Here is a 20,418-nt window from a genome sequence, read left to right as displayed (position 1 = left end):
TTGCAGGCTACTTTCTCAAGCTCCAACCACAATTTGAAGTCCATCAAATTGATATCGGTACTTCCAGGCAGCCAGTCAGATGGTGATATGTGGTCGGGCAAATTTGCTCGCAACCACTGTTGTGTGTTCCTTGCCTTGTGTGCAGGGGCTGAGTTCTGTTGGAAGGTTCACTGACCACCATGAAACAAGGTGTAGTTCAGGGGTCGTACCACAGGCTCCAGCATGATACCTGTGGTGGCCGAGTTGTAGAAATGCAATTTTGATGACCTCTCTGAATCCTGTGTACTATGGCACATGCTGTGCAACCATCCAGGGCATAAACCTGATCATTTAGTTAAACAACTCTTCACTGGTGAAAATCTTTTCATCTGTGAAGAGGATGAGAGGATATCTCTATGTCTGTTGTTTGCATACTGCCAGAGAAGTGCCCTTGATTTTTGTCACCATCTGATGCATAAGTTGTGGTGTTAGAAGGTCCAAGAATGACAATAGGCTCTCACAAGCTGTTGCATCTAATGCATTGTGCTTGACTTGTTCTTTGGTGGTCAGATATGTCTTCTGTATCGTTGTAACAATTAACAGTCTGAAACACAAACATTCTACTGATATGAGTGTTTTTTAGCATGTTAAAAACACTTGGAATCAGTAGGTTGGAATGCAGCAGATGGCTGCATTCCAACCTTGTGAAGTGCTATTACAACTACACAGTTCTCATAATCTCCCCACTGCATGTTAGACAACTCTCTCTCTCTACTGATAAACATGTGAATGTTGGCTGCACACAGTGCCACTGACAGAACCAGGCTTGAACAATTCTGTGTGCAAAAGTTGTGACAATATTTGTGGCAGACTGTATAGATGGATTAATGTTTTCATTTTTTCTCTCTATATGACAATATATTTCATTACAATTTATACTGTTTTGTAGGATGACAAGAAGCAAGACTAAATTATTAAGAGCATCCCAGTCATCATCATCACCTGAACATTCTGCTGATCCTTTAGTCAAAAAGCAGAGCACTCCAAAACATGAGAAACACTCCAAAGAAAACAAACAACTTTCACATAGACAGCACAAGTTATTTTTTCTTTCTCTTTCCTCAAGTGAAGAATCAAAGGATGAAGAAGAAACCAGTCATCAGTCAACCATGTATGATTTACGTCAAACTAATAAAAGAAAGCCAATTTCCAAAACAAAAGAAAACAGAGAAGATGAGGCAAAAAAAAAATGTCTGAAAACAAAGATACTTAAAAGTACTTTTTCTAGTCCACCTTCAAAGACTCGCAGAAAGTTTCCAAAAAAACTTGACTGTTGTAGCGATGATAGTGAGGATAATTTGGTTATTGATGAAAGTATACATGCCAGTGAAAATCAAAAAAAATCTTCAGATATGGATGCTGATCCAGAAGTCAATGCAAAATCATTACCTATAAATATAGGTCTGTTTATTATTATAAACACCCACACATGCCCGTGTGTGTGAGAGAGGGAGTGAGTGAGTGCATGCATGCATAGAGTTCAAATTTTATCTGGAGTTCAAAACGGTTTCATACAACTAGACTGGTTTTTCTTGAATGACTAAAACACAATTATAGATTAGATACAGTTATTTTTACTTTTTAAAATTTGCATGAACAATTCAAAAATACATTTTTTTTTTGTTTGATTTTTATACTTAAATATAGTAATTTTGACCTTTTTTTATATATAAAATATAAGATTTTCTTGAAGTTTTCATTATATTTAGTTAAGCTCAAAATCTTTGAGCATGATGTATAAATTTTTAATATTAAGATTTTTATCATCACAAAATCATCATCATCACCATTTTTATTATCATCAGTTTCCTGATGATGATAAAAAAATAGCAAAAACAGCAGTATACATGATTAGGTTTCCATTATTCCTAATACCCTCCTTGGAGGAGAGCATTAGGAATAATGGAAGGTAAATCTAGCTTCATGAATCCATCTACATCTTGCTCTCCTCTGGGTCCTTTTCCTGCCATCTTAGCATCAATCACCTTTACTAATCTTTCCTTCCCCATTTGATTTAAGTGACTATACCACTTGAAATTACCTTGCTCATACATTACTGAATGCTGCAACGTCAAGTTTCTTCCATATATCTCCATTTTTAATGATTCTGCCATTGATGTCTTCTTTCACTCCACTAGTTTTTCTCTGTGGAATGAAATTTCAAGTTTATGTCCTGTTTTATGCATGGCTTAAATATCCTTTTTTAAATACCCACTGCATTTGAAGAACCTCTTTGAGTTATTTGTATTATTTTCAATTTCTTTGATTAATTTTTTTTTCCTTGCAAATCTTTTCTCTCAGTACAGTATTTTTCTAGTTAAATTTCTGCAACACATATATCTCATTATATTTCTTTATATACATTATATGGATTTCTTTACATGCATTATTTAACCATTTTTTCCCTTTCTGCTAGTACTTGAATTGAAGAGTTTTGTCTATACAAATATTTTTATATATAAATAACATGGGATCAAATATAAATAACAATATTTTATTTGGCCCCATATGTATTCTATGTTTTCTCAGTTAGAGGAGGAACTGAATATTGTATTTCCTACTTTGTCTTTTCTTCATATTACCTTTGTATGTTTACATCCTCACACTTTTTAATATTATATTGATTGACTATCTGGACCAGTGGTCTCTGTCTTGTTTCTTTTCCTGTTTTATCATTGAAGTTACCCATAACTAATTTTTTATAATGGCCAGGTAAAGAATCATGTATCCTTTTTAGTTCTTTATAAAATATATCTTTGGCATCTTCATCATCCTTATCTTCTGTTGGTGCATAGCCAACAGAACCATTAAATAAATAAATGTCAGCATTAACCAGATGCCCAGAAATATAGATATAATGGAGTAAATCATTTATTGGCATGAAAGTTTTTACATATGTCAAAATCATGAACCATAAAACCTGCACCATTTTTTGTGTCTCTCATTATATGTTTGTTCCACTGTGGAATATTTTATTATTTTCTGTAGGTTTCCACGACCCAGCTAATCTGATTTCTTGTATGTAGCTAAGATCTGAATATTGTAATTTGCTATTGCATCATAGCACTTTGAAAATACTCAGATTTAATATGTTTTCATATTCCAATTTCCAACCCAAAGTTTATTAGTCAATTATTTAACAACCTATTTAATTTTACTTATTTAATTTACAACCTATTTAATAAGTTATTTAATAACTGACCAGTTATTTAACAACAGTCCAGTTATTTAACTGGACTGTTGGTTTCTTGACTCATAAATCATGAGTCAATACTCATCCCATTAGATGAGTACTCAGACTGTGATAACAACCTAGCCCCCTCCATAATGGAGGACAAGAGTGTCTCTCTGTCTTTCTCTCTCTTAGTCTAATCCCTATAGGTACCTGCATTACCACCAACATAGCTCTCCTGGTCACTGGAGAGTTGTGCAACCCTTCTTCCATGACATAATGGAGATATTGTTGGAGGGCACATAACAATAGCCCATAAAAAATTCAGAGGGGGGGGTGGCTGAAATTATATGTATTCTGACAATGCAACAAGAATTGAGGAAGGATGCTTAGTTTTATTTGGTCTACACTGATCAAGCACTCTAACATATATGAAATGGTAATGTATTAAACTTATCAAACAAATGAATTTGTTTTATGCAGAAAATATTGTGTAACACTATGTTATCATCGTCAACAACTACAGAAGTTTGAAAGGGATGAGTATTCTGTGTCCCTAGTATGAACATCTGAAGATCTGCCAATTTTTTCAGTGCTGAGTGAAAAACTTGTCTTTATGAAAAGTTAAGAAAAGGGTGATCTTTTCTGAATAAGTTTGAATCTATGGGAAAGTTAAATTTCTTTTAAGACTTGGCAATTCATCTTAAAGTTCTTGTAATATAGGGAATGGTAATTTTCTTAAAATTTTTCTTCACCTGGTTTGGTGGTGTTTATTTATTAATTATTACACTACGTATTACTTTATTCTTATTAAAATGTACATGTGTTTTGCTGTCTGTTATTTGACAGCATCTAGAAAGTTTTAACTAGAGAATATACACAAATGAGAAAAGCTCTGAAGACTCAAAAAGATATTTAAAAAAATCCCCAAAATGCCAGCACTGTTAAACATGTGAGCCATTCAGCATATTTGCTTTGTGATATTTGCAGTTCATTTTTAAACATAGCTTTCAGGCATTGCTGATGTAGAAAAGATTTGATGTACTACATGAATGGATGAGAGATGTGCAGGTATCACATGAGATGAGGTTCAAGTTCCTATTTAGTGTCCCATGTAAGCATATAATCTCACTAGATGCTTTTATGGTACAGGTTATCATCAAGGTAAGGAATCAAAGCCGATGACCAATCCTTTCACTTACAGGCACCGTCACTGTGGTGTTCAAAACTTCCAATCTTATTTATATAAGCTTTGCCACAGGAGTATATCATAGCATTGCTATGCGTAGCTTTCATTTATCTGAAAGCTTTGTGTAATAACGAATTGCAAAGAGTATATATGATATATGTCTTATGTGTTTGACTATACTCTCATTTTTAGTTGGTTGATTTTTTTAAAAAAGAACTGTCTTTAGTGACTCTTCAGATCTTTTTTCATTTATATATTTTCTAATTACAACTTCCTGAAAGATGCTGTCAACTATTAGAAAGTGAAACATGTCATTGTGATCTTTATTTTTATTAAGATATATGAGTGTATTCCCACTTACTCAGTTATATCTAGCCTTCATGTTTTGTCTTTTAAAAAATATGTGGATATTTCTTGTTATAATAATTGTTCAGAGGAACAATGATTTGGCTCAGTAAACTAATATCTTTATACTATATCAGTACACTAATATTCTAATGTTGACATTTAAACATATCCTGCTTGATTTAATTAATCTCTACTAGTTTCATGTGTATTGCAATATTGTACACTTCATCAGGAGAGTGAAATAAAATCTAAACTGATGTTACTTTGAATTAAATTAACAATATTCTTCAAATAATTTTTTGGTATTGAGACCACATGTTTCTAAACATATAACCCAACAAGTTTCATAAGTCATCAGACTTACATCATTAGGGGTATCAGAACATATAAAAATGAATAGAAAAAATTAATTACACAAAGCAGATGTTATCAGAACTTCACAATTAGTATTTACAAAAATTTACAAACAAGTGACCAGGAAAAAAAAAATTTAATTAATTACTCTATATGCATTGAAATAATGCTAGTTATTACTGTCATGATGTGTGTGTGTGTGTGTTATATCCCAGGTCTGTGATTGTTAGATTTGATGTACACAAGATTTCAAGAATGCAATTACATTACCTTACATCAGGAATATTACTGACAAATGTGCAATATTTCTTCATGATTACAATGGCTTTTATGGCCAATGTATAAGATCTCCAGGTTCTTACATCCACCAAAACCTCCTTATCATCCCATGAAGAAACAAGGAGTTTAAATTCACTGTTCTTGTGGCATTTGCTAAGTAATCAGTCCAGGAAAGTCTGGAAAGATTTGCATGTGTGAACATGTAATAGATATTGAAAAAAGAAGGCAGCATAAAACAGGATGTTATATGGAATTAGCCTTCCATACAACAAACACAGGCCACTAAATAGATTTACAAGAAAGTAAATCAAAAATGCCCTGGATCCCCTAGACAATGTAATATAAACCAAGAGTTAATCCTACACCAAGTTTGGTCTAGGGGACACATTGCCAAAATTGTGAGGACAATGCAAAGAATTCTGGGAATGATGTGGAAAACACTGACTTGTAGAAGTAAGGAGATTCTTGTTCCATTGTATAAAGCTATGATTAGGCTGCTCATAAATTACTGTGCACAGATTTGGTCATCTGGTTTTCAAAAAGACGAAGAGATGTTGGAAAGGGTCGAGAGGCGACTAACTAAAGTAGTTTCTGATCTCTGGAATGTTGAATATGAGGAAAGGTTGAGAAGATGCAATTTACAGAATTTCATGGATAGGAGGAAGAGGAGGTGATATGATAGAGGCCTACAAGTTAGTAAGGGAGTTGTTATAGGATATCAATGTTGGAGAGGTTTTAGAGAAAATTGTGGGAGATCAGGGAAGAACCAGAGGTCCTCCCTGGAAACTGTATAAGGAGGATGTGAGAAGCAGAGTTTTGAATGAGTGGAATGCCTTGCCTGAGAGTGTGGTGTCTGCAAAGAATTTGAGTGTGTTTAAGGCACGGTATGATGAGCTGTGTGTATGACAAAAGGACCCCCTATATGAGTCTTTGACTCCATGGGGTCTTGAAATAATAATATATTATTTATTTTATTAAATCTGTTTTATATGTTTAAAAACATATGATCTCAATACTGAAAATTAACTGAAGAACAGCTAAACCACAGAAATCTTCGTATTAACAACATTCATTCCCACATAAAGTTCACTGTTAGATTAGGAAACAACTGATTTTTTTAGACACTCTCCTTGAGGTCTTGAAAAAATAAATTAGCTGTTCAGTCAATAAAAAGTTAATGCACATGAGAAGATATCTCTATGCAAAGTCCCACCACCAGTCATCATAAAAAAAATTGGTGTTATTAAAACCTTACAGGACAAAGTATTTAACATTTCCAGCAGTATGGAGAAGAGAAACCAAGAACTTGAACTTGAAGTCTTATCCTTCCAGAATATAGTTATAATAAAAGAAGCAATCGAGACTATCCCAAATGATGTCCTTAGACAAATCAGATGAACAGAAAAAAAACAGGAATATACAGGAGCACTATCACTCCCTTACATATGATCTGTATGGACAAGATTTCAAAGATATTGCATTAGTAAGGAATAAAAGTAGCTTTCTCCTTGCAAAATAAGATCTCATGTCTCTTCTAACCTCCAAAACCTTCCTATTCACCATTCAATAAAAACAGTAGCATACAAGAATGTTTGTACATATAGAATTCACTGTGTCAGACAAACAGACCAGTTAGGATAAATATGCTTGTCAGAACACATCAGGTATATGGAGAAAAAAATAAAACATAAATCAGGACTAGCAATACATGCAACAAAGCCAAATCGTCGAGTACTATGGCAGCATACAAAAATGACATACGTTACAATTTCTTCATCAGAACATTGAAAGAGTCATCTTGAAAAAAAATCTTATCAGTGTAACAAGAACAAAATGTGATCCTACATCAGGTTTGGTCATCTTGCATAATACCACTAGCCATAAGAGAACATCAATCACACATACATGTGTACCAGCAGTATTAATCTATTTCAAAAATTCTGTATTGCTGTTACTGTTAACTTGCTTGTTGTTTAACTCAGTCAATATGATATCAGTTTAGTTTTTATTTCACCCTAATGAAAAAGTGTACTGTAATCCACACCAAACTATTAAAGATTAAAAATAATTTTAAAAAAAATTGTGAAGTTGAGCTTATAAGTAAGATTACAAAGGTGTGTCAAAAATTAAAGTTAGTGTTTTCTTCTCTTTTTAGAGTAAATTTAATCCCTGGCTGTAAGTAATAACTTACAGCCAGGGATTAATGGAACACATCAAGTTCATTGTAAGAATTAGACTCGATTGACATAGCAAAACTTTAAGAGTGGCTTAGGTTGTGGGAACTATTTATTAGTGATTTAACCGCTTTATAAAATAATCTGTTTGGGTGGTAGAAATAAGTATATCCTCAATACCGAACCTTTGACCTGCTTATAAATTTTGCTATGCCAAATAAAGTAGGATTGCAGGATGAATGACGATGTCAAAAAAGAATGACTTAACATGGTGGAAAAACTTGCAATAATATCTGTTACAGGTGTCTGTCAAGTGAATATTAATAAAGTAAGAGATGGTATCCAGATACATCAAATGGTACATTAATGAGAGCAAAACAACATCAAGGCTTGCCATGATGTCAGAGCTGCAAAATGTAGAAGCCTTTCACTTTAGAAATTTTAGAAATGGAATCTATGGTATTCTTTATATAGGAAAGTGATTTTCTCGTTAGACTGATGAGTAGGTTCAGTAAAAATTTTGACAATTCATAAGTAGGGCAAACAATACAATTGACTACTGACTCTAATGGAATGCTCAGTTTATGTATTTTTGTAAGTCCATACAATTTAGGAGGTGTCTGGCATGAAAATTCTTTAACTTTTTTTTTCATCGTGTAAGCAACCAAAGAATCAATGTTGTTTAGCAATGATTTAGTTTATTCACTTGCAGTTTGGTGTGGTCTCTGGTGATAGGTTTATAGGTTGAACAGTCTCTAAGAAGGAAATTAATTTTCTTATTATGTTCAAATTAATCCATGATCACTGTTGAATTTCCCTTATCCACTTTTGAGATAGTAATATTATGAGTTTTTTAATGAGTGTAGAACTTTTATTTGACATAGGAATGTTTAAAGGTGGTGATTTGGAAGTAATATAAAAATATATACTGCTTAAAAATGTAATTTTTTTAGCTTTATCAGAAGGCAAGTCATGTAAGTTCCTCTCTGTCTGCAGCATGTGACAGTGATAGCAAAGTCATTGCCTCTCACTCTTGAATGGGTCTAAAATGAAACAGTTAACTAACCATTTATAAGCTTTTGAAGAATGAAAATTTAAACTTAAATGTTTTTCAAACTTTTACAGTAGAATTTTTAAAGTACTTTCTTGCTAGAATCTTTAGAGATGTGAAAGATTTCTTTATATAACTATGGAGTTAAATTATATAAACTGAAATATTAATTTTGGTCAGGTTATGTTTGGCACATGGGAATTGCATCAAAAGTAAAGATTTTCCTTAGGATGAAAACTAAGGGTTTTTTAAAGAAAAAGTACAAATAAAGCAAAAGATTAAAAAAAAAAGTAGAAGGAAAAAGTAAGTAAAAAAATCAACCACAGGTTTTTTCCAGTTGACAACATCCTTAATTTATTTGATGTTACTGTGCACTCTCAATACTTTCATGGAAAGATAATTTCTACACGCAAGGGGGCTCATTGTGGATTTTGCCTTGTTATTATCTAATTATTTCATGATATACCAAGAATGACTATTTACAACTGTCTTTCCTTTAACTTTTCACTTAGCTTCATTATGTTATTATTATTATTATTATTTTTGGTAACTTCCATGGAGTCACTCAACTTACCATGGGAGGGCCCACTCAACCATTGACATGTCTATCATTATGAACTTTGAGGTTATTTACACTCCCTGCATTCACAATGTACTCTGGCAATGCATTCTACCCAACAACTCTACACATAAAAAATCTTCTCATACCACATCTTCCAGGGATGACCTCTTGTTCTTCCCATCTTAACATCCACTCTTTTTATAATTCCTTCTGTATTAATCTGATAGAATCCCTTAACAACTTGAAGGTCTCTATCATATATTCTCTTTTCCTTCTATCCACAATCTCTGTAATCCACATTCCCTCAAATGCTCTTCATAACCAACACTCATCACAATGAAAACTAGGTGACCAAATTTGAGCAGAATAATCAATGTGTGGTCTTACCAATGGCTTATATAGAGGCACCGCCACCTCCTTATCCCTACAAGTCAGTGTACTATTTATCATTGCAGCAATACGATGTGTAGTCTTTGCAACACTTGTAACGTGCCCTCAGAACTTCAGTCCACTGTCTACCATCACCCCAAGATCCCAAAGCTCATCCACTTCCTGAAGTACAGCTCCACCAATACAGTATCTAGCCTTATATCTCTGAACCTCAAAGTGTAACACTTTGCACTTATTAATATTAAAACTGCAACCCCATTCATTTGTCCATGCTAAAAGTGTATTCAAATTTTCCTGTACAGAATTAACATCAACACTACTCCAGATAATTCAACCTAACTTTGCATCATTGGCAAACATTTGAAGATCCCCAGTCAATCTGCATAAAGTATCCTTGACAAATAAGTTAAATAGCAGGGGCCCTAGGACAGAATCCTAAGGCACACCACTGGTCACCTTCCTTTTCTGAGATGCTGCTCCATCATATACAACTTGCTGATATCTTTCAGAAAGGCAATCTTCAATCCATCTAAACCGATCTATTATCTAATCCCATCTTTTGCAGCTCATACACCAGTCTGCCATGTGGAAATCTATAGAATACCTTTGCAAAATATTCTTGGACCAAGTATTTTCTTAGTCCAAGAAAATCAACGTATATGAATCTCCCCTATCCAATACATTCATCACCTTATCATAAAATGTAAGCAGATTGCTAAAATAAGACCTGACCTTCACTAATCCATGCTGACCATCATAGAGAATCTTATGTCCATCAACCCAATCTTAGTTAGTGAAGAATACTTTGATGAGCAGAGACAAGCAGATTATTATTCCTCTTTATCGAGCCTTGATAAGACCCTCATTTTGACTACTGCATGCAGATCTGATCACCTGGGTTTCTTGGCAATGAGGAAGAGGTGGAGAGGATCCAGAGGCAAGTGCCCAAGTTGGTAGCAGGTCTATAGAATGAATCTTACAAGAACTGGTTGATTTGTGGGTTACAAAAACTGGTTGATAGGTGGAAAAGGAGTGATATGATTGAGACATACAAATTACTGAAGGTGTTTTCACAAGATAGAGGAAATTTTTCAGAACAGGTTTGGTGGTGGGAGAATTATGGGACCATCCTTGGAAAGTGAGCATGGGTGTTAAGAACTAGATTTTTTGCTTGGAGAGTGGTGAATGAGTGGAATAGGTTGCTATGATTGTGAATGAGTTCAATGCAAAGTATGATAGATACTGCACAAATGTTGGATAGAGCTTGGCATGAAGGTTAAGGCCTCCCACAAAAGTCTTAGCACTCCATGGAGTAGCCCATAATAATAATAATGTTAGATCCTGAATGGAGGATTTTCTAAGAAGTTGTTCATTCAGAATCTAACATGAAAATTCTAACTAATTTAAGATAATACCTGCACACCAGCAGAAAGTAATAAGACCTTGTTTGTTGTATATGAGATTGTGCATTAATATGTGTAATGTATTAGAAATATCTGTAGTCAAAACAGAAAACTAAACTAGAGAATTATGTCAAATTAGTGATTATATGTAAAGGAAATATTGGCTTAAATTTGTGTCCTATTAAGCTATCTAAAATAACGTAAATTGCCAGACAGTAATGAGTAACAGTGCAAAAGGTCGCGTCTGAAACGCACGTATCGGTTGTAAAGCCGGAGGCTACAGCGTACGCGGAAAATAACATAAATGCGCGTTCCTCGAAGACAGCACTTAACAGCAATAGGGAGATTAAGGATCATCTTAAGGGCATTAAAACTAAGGGTCGTGTGAAAAAAAGGATACAGCAAAAAGAGGGCGCTAGAACAAAGAATATAAGGCAATGCATGCCATATTGCAAGGCTTTTTGTTCCGGATTTCATCTCGACGATTCTTGACCAGTGGTCGGAGAAAGGATGAGCCAGGGTTCTATGCTGTTGGACAGCGGGCCGTTTTCCTGATTATGCTGAACAAGATTCCACGTGGAGCCATACGCAGATCATCAGCCTATGAAGAATCGTGCCAGTCGCTGGATGTCCCATCAGAAAGGAGCAGAGATAGCCCTCAGTCACAGCAGAAACTAGTTCGAGTCCGGCAGCAGTAGAAAGGACGACATAGCCAAAAGCCAGGCACTGAGATAGCCGATCGAAGGATGACCAGAACAACACGTGGTAGTTAATAGACCTTTGGAAAGAACTGGGTAATGTAGAGATCTTTGTTATATGTTACAGAAGTGATAGAAGATTGAAATTTGTGTTTGATTAAGTAATGTGGACAATCCTTAGAGAACTTTGATAAGATTTCGTATTTTGAGACAGCAAATTCTGTTGGACAAGGAATTGTCAGGAATGAATCTAATTGTATGTGACTGAAGTAATAAGTGCATTTTGTTTAGTAGATAACCTTAACTGAGATAGCAACAAGTTGTGTAATATGTCTTTATGAATAGCAGGCATGAGAGGATCTTAATTTAGTGTAATATTGGCATTGCTTTCTATTGTTCCGTGTGATTAACAATTTGATCTGTCTAGGTGAACTTAATTAATTTAGAATTGTTCAATTATCTTAGCATGAGATTTAACTTAGCAAGAGATTTAGAAGTTTTAGTATTTTGAAAATCATTTCCCATGCACTGTCAACATCTTTTCCACACAATTCATCAACCCAATGTATTGATGCTAGATAACTACAGAGCTTCTCATAATCACCCACCTTATAGTTCCACATATAGACCTTCCTGATAACTTTCTCCTGTTACCTTCCATACCAATACCTCATAACCACTTTCATATAACTTACAAATGCAGTTCAGTATGTCCTCCTTTCAGATTTTCTATGAATTGCATTCTGTGAATGACATTTTCTAAAGTGGAATGCAACAAATCTGCATTGATTTGCCTCACATTATGTGTTATTCTGTCTTTCAAGGTTGCTAAATTAGGAACATGTCGTTCATACATCAAGCATTTCAGATGGCCCCACAACCACAGGGGTTGAGATCAGGTGAATGAGGTGACTATGCTGTGGGACTTTCATGACTAATCACTCTGTGTTCTGTGAAGTCTTTTCATAACATTTACTGTACTGGCAATCCAATGTGAGGTGGTGTTCCATCCTGCATGAATATGGTTGAGTCACTGATTCGACCATATTGTGCAGCATCTGTTGATACCTAACAGCAGAGATGTACACTTCATTGGTTCTGTCAGGCAAAGTTCTTTGAAAAAGTATGGACCAATAATAAATGATGCAGTGAAAAAACCACACCACACCACACCGTGACTGACTTTTGGTGAGTGAAAAGTGATCTGATGGAACACATGAGGGTTATTTGCAGCTCAAATGCAGCAGTTTTGTGAGTTAACACTACTGTTCTGATAAAAATGTGCCCATTACTCCACAAGATCTTCCACAGCCATGCATCATCCACCTCTATTCGAGCCAAGAACGTCAGGGCAAACTGCATTCAAGTTTCCGTATCACCATGAAGCAAAGCTTGAGTATGGGATTTCCAGTTGTCTTGATATTGCCTGAGTACTGCTAGACCCTCGTGCATTATTCATTCCGTGTTCCATGATGGCAGTTGCAACTTCGTCAACTTGTTGAGGAATAATCTATTTGCACCTTGTCCTGGCCTGATCTGCTATTTTCAAATCGAAAAATAATTTTTCTAACATTTGTTATTGTCATTGGACCTGTTCTCCTATCCTTCAAACACTGGAATTCTTGAAGCATGGCATTGATAATAAAGCTTGACTAGCAACACACGTTCTGGTAAGGTGAGGTCCATAGCACTTCAGGCTTATCAGAACGATACAAATCCATTTCAGTCTTCCTTATATACACAAACATGTTAGAAACAGTGAGATTATGCAAATATCACACGATTCTAGTGCTAATTATCTGTTGGTGGCAGAATTTTGTACTTTTTTTTTTTTTTTCCTGTAAATCAAAACCCCCATGTTTGAGAGTGTACTTACACCAAGTTTTGAATTTTGTCCAATACAGGAATCTGAACACCTCCTCTTTAATTATGGCCACCTTGTACTATTCTGTTGATCTCAACTGCACACCAAATAGCTTCAGAATCTCCACATATATACTACTACTAATTTTTACTTTCACTCTTGAAGGATACTTTCTCTGCTATCATTAACAATACTCTCCCCCCCCCCTCTTCTTTTCACTTTTCTATCCTTTTCTAAAATTCTATATCTTACCATTTCAAGTCCTGACAGTATATCATCCTCAGTCAATAAGTTTCACTTATACCAATTATCTTTAGGCATACTGATTCAGTCGATGCTACAAACTCAGTCCCATTATTTTTGATACTCATATATTAGTAAGTATTCAAGCATAACAATTCTTAAATCTTTGAGGCCATCAATACAATCACTCTGTACTCTCTCTCTGCTATAGTACATTTCTCTCTTCATTCTGACCATCCCCATTTCCCTGATCACAACTAATTTTCATTCTTTTTTTATCATCCTCACTGTTTTGCACTGCACCACTCTGCCCTACCATAATCACTTCCTCACCTTTCTATCCATCTTCTATCCTTCCACAACTTGCTTCTCTACCTCTCTCTCCGACTCAGCACCACTAATTTCATATGAACCCAGTGTACTCTTAGGAAACAACAATTGCTACAAATGACCATTTGGAGTGATTATTTCTGGTAACACCATTCTCATTTTTGGAATGCCTTAACCTTTCACCACACTTCTCACACACTATAATATGTTCCTTCTTATCATTTAATCTAACACTCCACAAGCCCATTCAAATGCATTCCATTGGCTTTGAACCATTCTAACTTCCCTTTGAATTCATTCCATAGATTTGCAAATTGAATACTCTCTACCTGACACAATTCAGCCATCTTGTCATTCAGTATCATGGCTCTCCTCAATTGACTACTGTCATATCTGGGCAACAAACTAACCACCACCTTCCCAATGCTACTGTTATCTTTCACCTCCTACAACAACTTCTTCAAATTCCTTTTCACATTCTTTGTCTCACTATCCAAGTCATTTGTGCTCACCACTAATTCTGATACCTTTTCCTTCCTTCTATGCAAAGCACATGATTTTCATTTTATTGTACCACCTGGAAAACAAATCTTATTCATCTTATTTTTTACCACACCTTTAATGATTGAATCACTATATAAAACAGCCATTTGTTATTTAACCATATTCAGTGAAGAATTAGACATATTTTTAGTTCAAATTAACAACATATTTTTTCGTAAGTTAAATTTATTCTTAGAAAAAGAAAAATAACGGAATCCTTCCTTTTCTTTATTCACTGGTAAAGCAGAAATTGATGACCCTCTCAGCTTTTTGTTTATTGCAAGATACATTCTCCAGAACTCAAATATATTACCATTCACAAAAATTCAGAATTATGAAGACCTTTGTCAGGCACACGAAAACTCTCCAAAATCATTACAGTCTGATGATTGTCTGAAAAAATCACTGCTGTGTATTAAAGATATCATGATACTCAGTAATTACTCTTCTTTTAAATTACAGCATATCTTGGATAGTTACTCTCTGCTCATAGTTCATCATCATCAGATATCAACAGAATTTTTATCCCTTATATGAAATGTATTTTTTAATGCTTCTCAAGGGTTCTAAAAAACTTTCAGAACATGGAGTTTCTACAATCCTTTGGAACAACAGAAAAAATTCTTCTTACAGTACTTTCAAATTTGAGAAACTATTCAAAGAATGCTATGAGCCCATCACAATTAAATCAGTGATGGTTTAAATATTTCAATTTTGGAAATGGTGACAACCTAAAACTTTCTCCAAATAATCTTTTAATCTTAAATATGTATATACAATTCTTATGGAAATATCATAGTTATTTTTTTTATATTTATATACATTTGTTTTACATTCACTGTATGAGAATAATCTAACAATTAATTATGTATTACTATTATTACTAGCAATTTCATATGTATATACAGTTTTTTATAAATACACTGTATTGAACCTTTAAATACCAATGCCTATTGGTTTTATGTAGATTTTGTGCCATGGGTTCCTAATAGCATCATATTCATTCCATTCTTGCTTCATATTATTATTATTTTTTTTATTTTGTATGATGATACAACGGCCGTGAGCCCCTTTTACATGGAGGTACGGCACCATCTCAATTCCCCCCCCCCCCATTTTTATCCAGGCTCAGAACCGTCATAGCTGATGAATCAAACCTATGGCTGCAGGGACTGTCTTAAGTATTCCTGACTGTAATCTGTGTGAATTCATGAGCCCGGTTTGCCTGTTCTCAGGGACAAAAAAAAAAAAAACGAGTTTCTGGGTGAAAAAATCCCCTCATGGACAGGAATTGAACCCAGATCTTTCCAACCAAAGGGCTTTGTCTGTACCAACTGAGCCACGGAGGCTCACTTTATATGATGATTTGTCTTTTTGAGTATTCACTCTGACAATATGATGAGTATCTCATCATATTGTCCGAGTGAAAAGCTGTAAACATTCTTCATGCCCTAGATGGGATTTGAATCTAATTTTTCACCACCAAAGGGGGATGTCTCATTTCTGTGGAGGTGCAGTGCTTCTGGATTATGTTACTTGTGCAATATAGTACTCAGAACTTATTATGCTAAACTTCCAAAATTTATGACCAACCTAAAGGCCATATAAAAAAATGTACTCGTCATATTAAATTAGAAGTATAAAAACAATTAATATAAAAATATTAAATAATTTATTTCATCTTTGCTAATTTATGTGTGTAGTAAGAACAGCACTTCCATTTCATGATGATGAGATATTTATAGTCATTTGGAAAATTTATTAAGCCACGGAACTTAATTAAATATCTTTTTATGGCCTTTAGGTTGGCCATAAATTTTTGAAGTTCAGCATAATAAGTTCTGAGTTTATGAGTACTGCATTCAACAAGTGACGTTATCCAGAAGCTTACTGCACCTCCACAGAAATGACACATCTCCCTTTGGTAGAAAAGACTTGGATTCAAATCCCATCCAAGAAAATGAGGCATATTTATAACTGTTCACCTGAAAACAAGTTCTCTGATCGCATATGGAAATGACAGGATTTTTGCAGTTGATTTTTGAATTTTATTTTCTTCCTTCCAGAAAGGAAAAAAGAACAAATTTTAATTGGAGAGTAGAGAGAGTTATTTGTTTGGAAAATGTGTAGATGGGACCATCAGTCATAATGGAAATCTTTTTTGTAATCTTTTAGGCCATTAGGTCATAAATACTTGGAGGGAACATCATCAAGAACCTTTTTAATTCTGTCATTCTTCTTTGGATTTGATATTTGCTACTCTCTATAGGCAGAATGATCTATGAGAAGAGAGAACAGTTTCTTGCTAGTAGAGACATGAGAAATACTCTTATTGTTAACAGAAACCTACTTTTGGTTTTTAAAGATAAGAGAGCCCTATCAAAGATAAGATAAAATTTTTCATGATTCTGATTTTGCTGTGTGGTTATTGTTTCTGTTTACTTACTCCCCCTGCTGCCCTAAAGACCAACCATGGAACTTTTTCAAGCCACTTTAGGCCTCCATTGAGCAGGGCGGTAGTAACACTTTATGATATAGATCATAAAGTCAATAATGGATCTCTGATAGCACTCTGTGTTGTATATTTATCATATCTTTATTTTAAAACATTGTATTCATAATTTTTAATTGGTTGTAGAGAACAAAATCCTAGTAGTTTTGTTCTATGAGACATTTTATTATATTTGCTAATCCCTCCTTTCCCCCAGTTTTTTTATTGTCCACACTGGAATTGAATGTCTCCCAATCAAATAACCTTATCTGATTTGCATATTTTGTTAATTAATTATGTTTTGTAGTTCAAGGTAAAATGTACTTTCTTCTTCACGTTCAAGTAGTGCATAAATGCTTTCGAAGGGAATGTAATCTTGAGAAAATTTCACTTGTATTTATATTCATTTTTCGCTATGTAAATTGAAGGATTTTAGACCCACACAAGAGAGAGAGAGGCATGTATGCATATTAAGAAACTGAATGGATACATTGATTTGGCAAGAAATTCTAAGAAAATCAATGATTATTTACACATTTTGAACCTTAATTAAATGATGTAAAAAATCCTAGAAATAGAAATTCTAGACAAACTAAAGGCATCATCATTTATTTTATCCTCTGAATTCTAGTAAGAGGATTACAAAGCTGCATAGACAGTTCTCTCTTTCATTACAGGGTATTGAATTTGCCATTATAATAAGATAAGATTTTTTCCAGTGGAAAAAATCTTATTGTGATGTAGTAGATTGATGAGAAAAAGTAATATCAAAGATTGTAACAGTTATATCGCATTGACATAGTTCAAATGGTAGAGGTTTTGTTTATAATCACTTATTTAAAAATTATGTATAAGTATAATTTTCTCCATTTTTTTTAATACACAGAAGAACCTACACCAAGTCAGGAGCCTAACAAAGAAAATTCTGAGAGGGGAAAAGGAAAAACCATATTGTCCAAAGTAAAAAAAAATATTAAATCTGAAAGTAAGTTAAAAAAAAAAAAGTGTAGCGCACATTTCTGCATAATGCAGAAAGCTGTTTAATTACAGTTGACATAATCTAATATATTTTAATGTGAAGCAGCTGATATATATGTTATATATATATTTGACTAAAGTTTATAAGGCAGAACACTGGAATAAGTTAATAATATTTATTTTAATTGACAACATGATGTTTCATCCTAATTCCACGGGATTTCTTCAGGTGTAAATACAAACTAGTAGACAAAACAGTAAGGACTAGCAAAAATGACAACTGTTATGTAGTTATAGAAGTGACTAATGTTATTTTTAAAATATTTCTGATGTTCAGAACATTGTTCATGTTTACTCATTCATATGAACGTGTTTGACTAATGAAGGCTATGATGTACTCAGACAAATTAATTACATCCTAAACATCTAAATATTAACCGAAGTATTAATTTGTCTGAGTACAGTGGTTTCCATTTTCAACTTATATTGTAACATTTTCTGTATTTTAATAATTTTTTAGTTCATGTTAACCTTTTATTGTGCTTTTATTTGTAATAGACACACTTCTTCAGCCATCTACCAGCGCCAAGGGGTACTTAAGTACTAGTACTAACGTCGCAGGTAGATAGCTGAAGCAGTAGTTCATTCAAGTGTGCTGTCTAGTGCCTTCCAGATACATCTCGAAGGTTCTCGATACTTTGTTATTTTTATCTGAATCCAGACAGAGTCACAAGTATCTGTGGTGAAACTATTTGGGTATAATTTTTTTCATATTATTACAGCCAAATAAACCCAATGCATTTCTCCTTATAATTATATTCCACAATACTGATATCATCTTTAACACTCTCCCCATACTCCCTCTACTGTATCAGAATCACCACAGAAACCAGGAGCCTAGACTTGTGAACAATAGTCCAAGTGAGGTCTTCTCAGTGTTTGTTTCAGAATTCCAATTATTTCTTTTTTCTTTGTTGTATTTGCAATCTTTGCTATATTGTCCTTGAACTTCAGCTTCTTAATCTTCTAGAACAAGATCCCTAGCCTGATCAGTTTCTTCCAGCATAATCCCACCAATATAATATGACATTGGATATCTCATCATGCCGAAGTGCATGACTTGACATTCACTAACAGTGAACTGATAGCCATCTTCACGTGCTCACAATTCCAGTCTATTCAGATCATTCTGCAAGCACTGTATGTCATTTACATTCCTTATTATCCTGCCCATCTTTGCATCATGAACAAATAGCTATATGTCTTTTGTCATATCCTTCCCAATGTCTTTAATGTGAAGATTGAATAACAATGGACCAAGAACAGCAGGGTTTTATTTTATTCGTGTGGGGTTCCCCCATTCCTCAACCTCTCCTTAGGACTGGTTGAGCTCTCCTAATGAGGGATTAAGTACTATATCCCATGACTGTAGCCTATGTGTACACGGGGCCGGTTTGCCTGCTTGCAGGATGAAAAACCCCAGATAAACTGGGGGGAAAAACCCTGCTGTCCATGCCCAAGACCGGCTAACTTGGCTATGGCTGAGAAAGATCCTTAAGCTCCACACGTCATTGACAAGTATCGAACCTATGACGCTCCTTCCCCCCAGACATATGGTTGCGAAGTGCATGGCCACTAGGCTAACTGCACAGACACATCCTTGTGGTACACCACAGGTTATCTTAAATCTTGCAGACTCACCTCCCCCATATACCACTTTTTGATAAGAGGATAACTATCAGTCAGCCATCCTCTTATCCATGTTAATATTTTATACTCCAATCCCACTCAACAATTACTCTATTATAGAATGTGAGCATGTTGCTCAGACATGAGTTTATTTTAATAAACCCATGCTGTTCATTGCAAAGTATTGATTCTCTGTTAATCCCTTTCTTTATGTGAGTCATAACCAACTTTTCCAAAATTTTCACTCCCACTCCAAAGATATTGATAGGTCAGTAGTTGGATACATCAGTCTTTGCACCATCCTTGTCTGATGGGATCAGATTAACATACTTTTTTTTTCCATTTCTGTGGAATCTTCCCTTCTGAGACTCAAATTATATGATGATGATCAGCCTGTCTTTTTCACCCACTACAGGGTGAAGGTCTCTCCCATTGCAGGAGGGTTGGGTCTACTTCTCCCATAGTGACCCAGTCCATCTTGGGAGAGTGTTTATTCACTTGTATGAAGGTGGAAGACAATCACAAACATCCATGCCTAGGCAGGATTCGAACCCGCAGTCTCTTGGCTGGAGAGCAGATATGCTAACCACTCGACCAACCAGGCCTGCACTCAGATTATTT

The 20,418-nt window shown here is 34.6% G+C and overlaps 1 protein-coding gene across 1 annotated transcript in view; it reads left to right on the top strand.

The window, feature by feature from the left end:
* The window catches only part of LOC150105519 (little elongation complex subunit 2-like), a 294,381-nt gene that overhangs the window by 176,889 nt on the left and 97,074 nt on the right, over window positions 1-20,418 (top strand). The window contains exons 9-10 of the mRNA XM_090394868.1: window positions 929-1,440; window positions 18,017-18,115. Of these exons, the coding sequence (XP_090250994.1) occupies window positions 929-1,440; window positions 18,017-18,115 (611 nt within the window). The remainder of the gene's footprint in view (window positions 1-928; window positions 1,441-18,016; window positions 18,116-20,418) is intronic.

The sequence above is a fragment of the Typopeltis vanoorti genome, chromosome 6 (genome assembly GCF_054136105.1).
Source record: "Typopeltis vanoorti isolate ZY-2024b chromosome 6, IOZ_Tvanoo_1.0, whole genome shotgun sequence".
NCBI classification, from domain to species: Eukaryota; Metazoa; Arthropoda; class Arachnida; order Uropygi; family Thelyphonidae; genus Typopeltis; species Typopeltis vanoorti.
This window is presented reverse-complemented; position numbering and strand designations above follow the sequence as displayed.